Here is a 10,328-nt window from a genome sequence, read left to right on the forward strand (position 1 = left end):
CATATTTTTTCATTATTTGTTTATCAGAGAAAATATTATGAATTTAGCACCATCTCTCTCTATATATGTACATAAGAAAATAAATCTAAAAACACAAATAGAGTTTTGTGGAAAGCAAAATAAAAATATTATGAATAAATGAAGTAAAATTGTGCATAATTTATTTGTTTTATGCACTGTTCCTGTAAATCGCACGAAATCCCATGGGAAAGAAAAGCAATCACTTGCAAGGAATTACAATTTTTTCTTAGCTGGCAGTAGACTTTGAAATTTCCATACAAATATTTTTTGGAATACTTCATTTTTGTTTTTTTTTTTATTTTTTCCAAAATCATTTTTCCGCTTGAAATCATCTGAATCTCGATCAATGGCCAACTTCAATATATGGAATTATCAAATACCACTACCACCACCAATAATCTGTAATTCTATGGAATGCATTGTATCAAATTTAAATCCCAATGCGAAAGAATTTTATCCTTCATGGCATATAAGAGCCGAGAAAACTAATGAATTTGGCTTCAATCGTTTGCTATCATGGCGTACAATTTCAAAGCCCAAACAAATAGTTATGGTCAAATATGAAGTATTAAGGGAACCTCAAGAGCTTCAAGCAATAGTATATGATCGAGTGCGAGGATTAGTGGATACATCAGTCAGTAAAATGGAATTACTCTACGGTGCATTAATGGTAAGGGACAAAAGAATTTATAAACCTCAAATCTTATCAAAATCAAAGGATATAGAGAAAAAAAATCCCAACTCTAAATCTAATACAATGGAAACCAAAAAGAAACCTACCATACAATCTTCGATAATAACGAAATCAGATATCTCAAAGAGCAAGGTTAAGGAGAAAACTAAGTCATGTACATCCTCGAGTTGTTTAAACAAAACTGTAACATCAATCAAACCGAACAGTTGCCTTGATAAAAATGTGCCGTAAGTATAGATCGGGAATTTGATAATTGTGATAGGCTCCAAAAAACATATGTTCTTATTAATTCCAATTCCAGTAAAGTGGTATTACAGCGGGATTTAGGTATGGTAAAGGATAAACTAAATATTCATGAACTAGAAATCGTATCAAATTCAAAAAATATAAAGAATCAATCAATTCCAATCACTGCAAGAGCAATTAAGAAACCTCCAGGTCAACCTTCAATAACTGCAAAATCAGATTCTACAAAGGACAAGCCTTCATATTTACTGGTTGAGGAAAATACTAAATCCAGCTGCGCGTCCTCGAGTTGTTTAAACAAAACTGGTGGAACATCAGTCAAATCGAACAGTTCCTCAGAGAAAAGTGTGCGGTAAGTGAAAATCTGGAACTTGATTCAGATCAGCAAGGAAGAAGAAAATATACTCTTATTAGAATTGCCTGTGATCACTCTTAGGTCACAAAATCTCTGTTATTAACCCTCTAATGCCCCAATTTTTTTGCCAGCTGATTAAATTTTCAATGGTAACGACACAAAAGCAAGAGAACTGAGCAAGAAAAATTTATACCGTAAAATTCAGCATATGCTGCAAAGCCTCTTGAATAGTTTCAAATAAGTTTTCTTTTTATTTTGCCAATTTTTGTTGTCTTAAGGTGTGTTTTACTAAAAGCTTTCTTATTAAATGAAGCCCGCCTAAAGGCGGGCTTGGGCATTAGAGGGTTAAGTAAACTTTTTGTAGCGATTTCATATGAATAAAAGACTTCCTTTCTTCAGCCTAAGGATACCACAAATGTCAAAATGCTCGGACAAATCACGTGGAACAAAGGCTTCAAATCTTCGAAAAACTGAAGAACAAAATATAAAATAAAGGTTTGAATTAACTATTAATAGTTAGTTTTCAATTTTTGTAACACACTTAATAGAGAAGTTTTTTGTTTGCTAAAGATTTTGTTCAATAAAATTCTACTTATGGATATCAAACACTACAACTACAAAAATGACGTCAGTGTTTTATTTGGATAAAATTCATTGAATTTTAACAGGTTGGCTGATAAGTCCCCGGTCTGACACATAGATGGCGTCGCTAGTATTAAATGCATATTTTTATATCGTACCAAATGATTCGTGTCAAAATTTGACGTCTGTAAGTCAATTAATTTGTGAGATGAAGCGTCTTTTGTGAAGCAACTTTTGTTATTGTGAAAAAAAATGGAAAAAAAGGAATTTCGTGTTTTGACAAAATACTGTTTTCTGAAGGGAAAATATACGGTGGAAGCAAAAACTTGGCTTGATAATGAGTTTCCGGACTCTGCCCCAGGGAAATCAACAATAATTGATTGGTAAGCAAAATTCAAGCGTGGTGAAATGAGCACGGAGGACGGTGAACGCAGTGGACGCCCGAAAGAGGTGGTTACCGACGATAACATCAAAAAAATCCACAAAATGATTTTGAATGACCGTAAAATGAAGTTGATCGAGATAGCAGAGGCCTTAAAGATATCAAAGGAACGTGTTGGTCATATCATTCAATATTTGGATATGCGGAAGCCCTGTGCAAAATGGGTGCCGCGCGAGCTCACATTTGACCAAAAACAACAACGTGTTGATGATTCTGAGCGGTGTTTGCAGCTGTTAACTCGTAATACACCCGAGTTTTTCCGTCGATATGTGACAATGGATGAAACATGGCTTCATCACTGCAATCCTGAGTCCAATAGACAGTCGGCTGAGTGGACAGCGACCGGTGAACCCTCTCCGAAGCGTGGAAAGACTCAAAAGTCCGCTGGCAAAGTAATGGCCTCTGTTTTTTGGGATGCGCATGGAATAATTTTTTATCGATTATCTTGAGAAGGGAAAAACCATCAACAGTGACTATTATATCGCATTATTGGAGCGTTTGAAGATCGAAATCGCGGCAAAACGGCCCCATATGAAGACGAAAAAAGTGTTGTTCCACCAAGACAACGCACCGTGCCACAAGTCATTGAGAACGATGGCAAAAATTCTTGAATTGGGCTTCCCCACCCACCGTATTCTCCAGATCTGGCCCCCAGCGACTTTTTCTTGTTCTCAGACCTCACAAGGATGCTCGCAGGGAAAAAATTTGGCTACAATGAAGAGGTGATCGCCGAAACTAAGGCCTCTTTTGAGGCAAAACCGAAGGAGTACTACCAAAATGGTATCAAAAAATTGGAAGGTCGTTATAAAGGGTGATACGGTCAAAATTTGGTCAATATAAACTTGACGTATTTCTTTCAATTTTGCATTTAAAAAACCTGAACACCCCTCATTTTGAAGATGTGTGTGTGTAGAATGTTGCTCATATTTTGATTTTGGAATTCACTCTTCAGTTGTCAAAATGCCGTCCAAGCAAGAAGAGCAGCGTATCAAAATTTTGCTCGCGCATCGCGAAAATCCGAGCTACTCGCACGCAAAGCTGGCAAAATCGCTAAAAGTTGCCAAATCAACCGTTACAAATGTAATTAAAGTGTTTGGGGAACGTTTGTCGACAGCCAGGAAGTCTGGATCGGGGGGAAATCGAAAACCGGAAGCCGCTGAGACGACAAAGAGAGTTGCCGGTAGTTTCAAGCGAAACCCTAACCTTTCTCTCCGAGATGCCGCAAATAAGCTGGATGTATCGTCTACAACCGTGAATCGAGCCAAAAAACGAGCCGGACTATCGACTTACAAGAAGGTAGTGACTCCAAATCGCGATGATAAACAAAATACGACGGCCAAAGCGCGATCCCGTACACGACGATGCTGACGAAGTTTGACTGCGTGGTAATGGACGACGAAACCTACGTCAAAGCCGACTACAAGCAGCTTCCGGGACAGGAGTTTTATACGGCAAAAGGAAGGGGAAAGGTAGTATATATTTTCAAGCACATAAAACATAAAAAAGAAATATCTGGTTTGGCATGCCATCTGTACCTGTGGCTTGAAAAGCAGCATTTTCATAGCTTCCGGGACTGTCAACCAAGAAATTTACGTAAAAGAGTGTTTGAATAAACGTCTGGTACCTTTCCTGAAGAAACACGGTTGTTCCGTACTGTTTTGGCCGGATTTGGCCATGGAGTGGACAAGGTGGCTGTACAAAATCTGATGGCAGGTGTCAAGCGTGAGGCCCGGCAATTCGGATTTGGAAAAGCGCAAGCCTAACTGAATATTTTTCCTGAATTTTATACTAATTGAACTTGAACAAGTATATACGGCCGTAAGTTCGGCCAGGCCGAATCTTATGTACCCTCCACCATGGATTGCGTAGGAACTTCTACTAAAGGCTGTCATCCACAATCGAATTACTTGGGTTGCGATAACACTTGCCGATGGCAAGGTATCGTAAAACTTTTTAACACTGTCTTCTAAATTGTAAGTTAGCCCATACGGGGTATATATTAAACAAAAAAATCCGATTAAATACGTATATAATCTAGTTTGACAAAATTTTCTATAGAAATAAAATTTTGACAAAATTTTCTATAGAAATAAAAATTTGACAAAATTTTCTATAGAAATAAAAACTTGACAAAATTTTCTATAGAAATAAAATTTTGACAAAATTTTCTATAGAAATAAAAATTTGACAAAATTTTCTATAGAAATAAAAACTTGACAAAATTTTCTATAGAAATAAAATGTTGACAAAATTTTCTATGGAAGTAAAATGTTGACAAAATTTTCTATAGCAATACAATTTTGACAAAAATTTCTATAGAAATAAAATGTTGACAAAATTTTGTATAGAAATAAAATTTTGACAAAATTTTGTATAGAAATAAAATGTTGACAAAATATTCTACAGAAATAAATTATTTACAAAATTTTCTATAGAAATAAAATTTTGACAAACATTTCTATAGAAATAAACTTTTGACAAAACTTTCTATAGAAATGAAATTTTAACAAAACTTTCTATAGTAATAAAATTTGACAAAATTTTCTATGGAAATAAAGTTTTGGTAGATTACAAAATTTTCTATAGGAATAAAATTTTGACAAAATTTTCTATGGAAACAAAATTTTGACAAACATTTGTATAGAAATAAACTTTTGACAAAACTTTCAATAGAAATGAAGTTTTGACAAAACTTTCTATAGTAATAAAATTTGACAAAATTTTCTATGGAAATAAAGTTTTGGTAGATTATTTTTGGCGATATGGACCAATTTTTGTGTAATAAGTCATCGGCTATATATAACTAAAGACCGATATTGACCAATTTTTACATGGCTGTTAGAGGCCATATATTGACAAAATGTACCAAATTTCAACCGTATCGGATGACTTTTGCTCCTCCAAGAGGTTCCGGACGTCAAATCTGGGGACGGTTTATATGGGAACTATATATAATTATGGACCGATATGGACCAATTTTTGCATGGTTGTTAGAGACCATATACTAACACCATGTACCAAATTTCAAGTGGATCGGATGAATTTTGCTCTTCCAAGAGGCTCCGGAGGTCAAATCTGGGGATCGGTTTATATGGGGGCTATATATAATTATGGACCGATATGGACCATTTTTTGCATGGTTATTAGAGGCCGTAAACTAACATCAGGTACCAAATTTCAACCGGATCGGATGAATTTTGCCCCTCCAAGAGGCTCCGGAGGTCAAATCTGGGGATCGGTTTATATGGGGGCTATATATAATTATGGACCGATATGGACCAATTTTTGCATGGTTGTTAAAAACCGTATACTAAGACCACGTACTAAATTTCAACCGCATCGGATGAATTTTGCTCCTCCAAGAGGCTTCGGTGGTCAAATCTGGGGATCGGTTTATATGGGAGCTATATATAATTATGGGCCGATATGGACCAATTTTTGCATGGTTGTTAGAGGCCGTATACTAACATCAGGTACCAAATTTCAACCGGATCGGACGAATTTTGCCCCTCCTAAAGTCTCCGGAGGTCAAATCTGGGGATCGGTTTATATGGGGGCTATATATAATTATGGACCGATATGGACCAATTTTTGCATGGTTGTTAGAGACCATATACTAACATCAGGTACCAAATTTCAATCGGATCGGATGAATTTTGCTGCTCCGGGAGGCTCCCCAAGCCAAATTTGGGGATCGGTTTATATGGGGGCTATACGTAAACGTGGTCCGATATGGCCCATTTTCAATACCATCTGACCTACATCAATAACAACTACTTGTGCCAAGTTTCAAGTCGATAGCTTGTTTCGTTCGGAAGTTAGCGTGATTTCCACAGACGGACGGACAGCCGGACAGACGGACAGACGGACGGACGGACAGACGGACAGACGGACGGACGGACGGACATGCTTAGATCGACTCAGAATTTCACCACGACCCAGAATATATATACTTTATGGGGTCTTAGAGCAATATTTCGATGTGTTACAAACGGAATGACAAAGTTAATATACCCCCATCCTATGGTGGAGGGTATAAAAAGAAATTTAATTTGATTTTTTAAATAAACGATTTCACCGATTTACACGCGTTTTCCCTTGACCAAATTTTGACCGTATCACCCTTTAATCGTTGTATCGCTCTTGAAGGGAACTATGTTGAATAATAAAAACGAATTTTGACAAAAAAATGTGTTTTTCTTTGTTAGACCGGGGACTTATCAGCCAACCTGTTATGTCTACAAAAATATTTGTCAAATGTATTTCTGTAGAACATTTTGACAAAATTTTATTTCTATACAAAAATTTTATCAAAATTTTATTTCTATAGAAAATTTTGTTAAAATTTTATTTCTATAGAAAATTTTGTCAAAATTTTATTTCTATAGAAAATTTTGTCAAAATTTTATTTCTATAGAAAATTTTGTCAAAATTTTATTTCTATAGAAAATGTTGTCAAAATTTTATTTCTATAGAAAATTTTGTCTAAATTTTATTTCTATAGAAAATTTTGTCAAAATTTTATTTCTATTCAAAAATGTTATCAAAATTTTATTTCTATAGAAAATGTTGTCAAAATTTTATTTCTATAGAAAATTTTGTCAAAATTTTGTTTCTATAGAACATTTTGTCAAAATTTTATTTCTATAGAAAATTTGTCAAAATTTATATCTGTAGAAAATTTTGTCAAAATTTTATTTCTATAGAAAAATTTATCAAAATTTTATTTCTATAGATAATTTTGTCAAAATTATTAATTCTATAGAAAATTTTGTAAAAATTTTATTTCTATACAAAAATTGTATCAAAATTTTATTTCTATACAAAAATTGTATCAAAATTTTATTTCTATACAAAAATTTTATCAAAATTTTATTTCTATACAAAAATTTTATCAAAATTTTATTTCTATACAAAAATTTTGTCAAAATTTTATATCTGTAGAAAATTTTGTCAAAATTTGATTTCTATAGAAAATTTTGTCACAATTTTTATTTCTATAGAAAATTTTGTCAAAATTTTATTTCTATAGATAACTTTGTCAAAATTGTATTCCTATAGAAAATGTTGTCAAAATTCTATTTCTATAGAACTAACAACAAACAAAACATGATTTTCCTCTTTTGGCCAAGCTACTGTTTAGCTAACCTATGGGTCAGTCCAGGAGAAGTGTGACATTGTTCGTCAGGGATTTTGAACTATCGTCGATGTATCGAAAGGTTATGACCATACATAAAATTGTGTCGCAAATGAAAGTAAATTTCCAGTGACTGCTATTTATTTCAAATTAGATATTTTCACATTCCAAAATAATCTATATCTCAAAAATGTACGCAAAATCTTCTTTTGGTTTTTTAAGAATTAAATAAAAATGAAAAATTTTTAAATGGCCTACACCTACACCAAGAAAAAAATTTCAAAAATTTACTTTGAATAAAAAAGTTAAAGAAAACTTCAAGTCTACTTTTACCATGTAAATTCCTTCGATAAACTGTTAATTGTTTTGCATATGGGCATTAATGTATAATAGAGCATAAACAAGATAATCAACCTTCAGAAAAGAGTAAACAAAAATTTCTACAGCCTAATACATTTTTTTTAGTTCAAGAAAATTAATTTATTATCACCCATGTTCCGATATCCACTTCAATTCCACTATTCACGTCAAATCCACGAACGTGAAAATTTGGTGTTCTTAATTCCACGCTCCTTTTTGAACTTTTCTGTAAACAACTGGGTTGCACAAATCACCCAAAAATTCACTAAGGCGGAAATCAAAATAAGTGGAATCAATAGACTTATTAAAATTTATTATTTTTTTAATTAAAAATAACGCAGTTTTAATAAAACTCATGTATTAAATAAATAACATTTCACATTTTTTACGCGAGTACTTTTTTTTAACCGGACATAATTCAACTTTCACAAGTGAATTGATTTCACGAAAATTCCGGTGAAAGTGGATTGTAGGACACGAAAATCGTGGAATTGATTCACATTCCTCCTGGAAGTGGATTTGGGAACATGGGCATATATTTCAGTTTCTTTAATTAATTAAATTAAATTTAGTTCATTTATTAAAACGTCTCAATATATGTTCAATTTTTTTTTGATTTTTTAAGAATTAAAAAAATGATGAAAAATAAAAAATATATGTACTTGAATAATTTATATTGTATATAAAGCAACAACAAGATCGATCAGTGAAGGCCTTTTTTTATTTAGAAATTCATTAAAACTAGTTTTTTTCATGTACATTCGTAATTATTTTATTTAGTATATGTGTGTGTGTGTGTTTATTCCTTTCAACCTAACCAGTTGCACTCATTAAACTCCAAAATTAATATAACTACGTGATGTGGGACAAATCTACGCAGACCAATTAGAAACAGAACTACCATATTTCCATTGTCACACCAACTCAAGCAATTTGTAACAATGCACTTCCTTTCGTAACCATAAATACTTCCGTCCTATATCACCTATCTTTTGAAATTGACATTTCAACACTCAACTTTCATTAAGACCCTCAATGGGTCGACCAACGAAGAACGCACTTCACCATGAACAGATACATGAGTTTGCTCGGTGGCCTGAGTGAGACAGACACCCCTTCAGCTTTTTTATGTCGGTTTGCAATTAAAATTCCAGAGAACAACCTTTTTCACTTGTTGGACAAAAAGTTTTTATAGGTAATGGTGCTATAGCAATTAAATGCAATTTTATTTAAATTGAAAAATAAGTTTTGATTTTAATTTTGTCAAGTTGGTTGAATGGTTTCTCTCTGTCAGAGATGGCGACAACAACGAAGACAATAGCATAAAAGACCATATGCTTTCGTGCTGATTCTGATGTTGCTGCACGAAATATAGAACACACAGCATTTATTATTGTTGTTGGCATGTACCAAGGAAGTTTCAAAGTTTCTCACGTTTTATATTTACTTGAAGTTCTCCTTCAGTTACCACCTGCCCCTTTTAACCCCACATAATCGATATTTCTATATCACCACACACACACACACTCTGATACATAAAGCGCACATCCGTTTGAATGACATCGCATTGTTGTTGTTGCAGCATTAATTGCAAACAATCTACTCTCTTCATCACATCTCAATGGATGAGAAAAGAGAGCAAAACAACTCGTATACTGAGAGAACAGATTGAATAGCACACAGGATTTGTGCTAGAACGAAAAAAGTATTTGACCCATCCCACCTCAAAAATAGTTTATTCTAACATCCTGTTTATGATAGCAGAAAAAAAAAACAAACTGGACACGAAGAAGTAGTATTCCCACATTATTCAGGATTAAGGTATTAGTTGAACTAAACTCAAGTAATCTGAGGAGCGTTAAAGTATCACTTGCGTAAATACAGCATTTTACTAAAGCAAAATAGCTCTGTCACAGAAAACCGGCAGAGGACCATAAACCAACCAATACACTGAAGGAAGGCTATGTGCACAGTAGACCTGCGTTAAAGAGATTTGAAAAAATCGACGAAGTCTGTGAAAAAACATTTATTACATATTTATTTTCTTATTGTTACACTCATAAGAAAAATCTGCTAAAACAGCAGTAGGCGTCGGATTATATATTTTAGTACTTAATGGCCTAGAAAATATTTTTACTTTCATGTATCTGTAATAGGTTTTGATTTGACATTTTTGGACTGACATTTTTGGTTTAAATTAATAATCGTGAAATTAACTGAGATATTACATCTTTGGGATTAAAAAGATCAAATATACACAGAAAAAACTATCTTAAAAATATTTTCAATTAAACAGTTGATTGAAGCTGAAAACTTTTTCAACTAAAAAATAATTGAAAAATTTTAAATTTTTAATAAAAAAATTTATTGATACAATTAATATTTTAATCAAACTCGTAAGACTAAGTCAGTTAATAAAGTGTTTGAAAGCAGCACACAAAAATTTTTTTCTGATTCAATCACGAAATTAATTGATCCAATCAATTTTTTA

The 10,328-nt window shown here is 33.1% G+C and overlaps 1 protein-coding gene across 1 annotated transcript; it reads left to right on the forward strand.

The window, feature by feature from the left end:
- Positions 1-219: 219 nt before the first annotated feature.
- LOC142233958 (uncharacterized) lies at positions 220-1,939 on the forward strand. The gene is made up of 3 exons (XM_075305023.1): positions 220-942; positions 1,017-1,313; positions 1,716-1,939. Exons 1-3 carry the CDS (start codon positions 368-370, stop codon positions 1,807-1,809), a joined length of 966 nt encoding a protein of 321 aa, XP_075161138.1. The 5' UTR covers positions 220-367; the 3' UTR covers positions 1,810-1,939.
- The last annotated feature ends 8,389 nt before the right edge of the window (positions 1,940-10,328 follow it).

This window comes from Haematobia irritans, chromosome 4 (genome assembly GCF_050003625.1).
Source record: "Haematobia irritans isolate KBUSLIRL chromosome 4, ASM5000362v1, whole genome shotgun sequence".
NCBI classification, from domain to species: domain Eukaryota; kingdom Metazoa; phylum Arthropoda; class Insecta; order Diptera; family Muscidae; genus Haematobia; species Haematobia irritans.

What these genes read in the sequence shown, in the direction of transcription:
- LOC142233958 (XM_075305023.1), top strand. Translation starts at nt 368, where the DNA reads ATGGCCAACTTCAATATATGGAATTATCAAATACCACTACCACCACCA. An exon ending in TGCCTTGATAAAAATGTGCC is followed by an intron (nt 943 to 1,016) that starts GTAAGTATAGAT and finishes TTCCAATTCCAG; the next exon opens with TAAAGTGGTATTACAGCGGG. An exon ending in TCCTCAGAGAAAAGTGTGCG is followed by an intron (nt 1,314 to 1,715) that starts GTAAGTGAAAAT and finishes TCCTTTCTTCAG; the next exon opens with CCTAAGGATACCACAAATGT.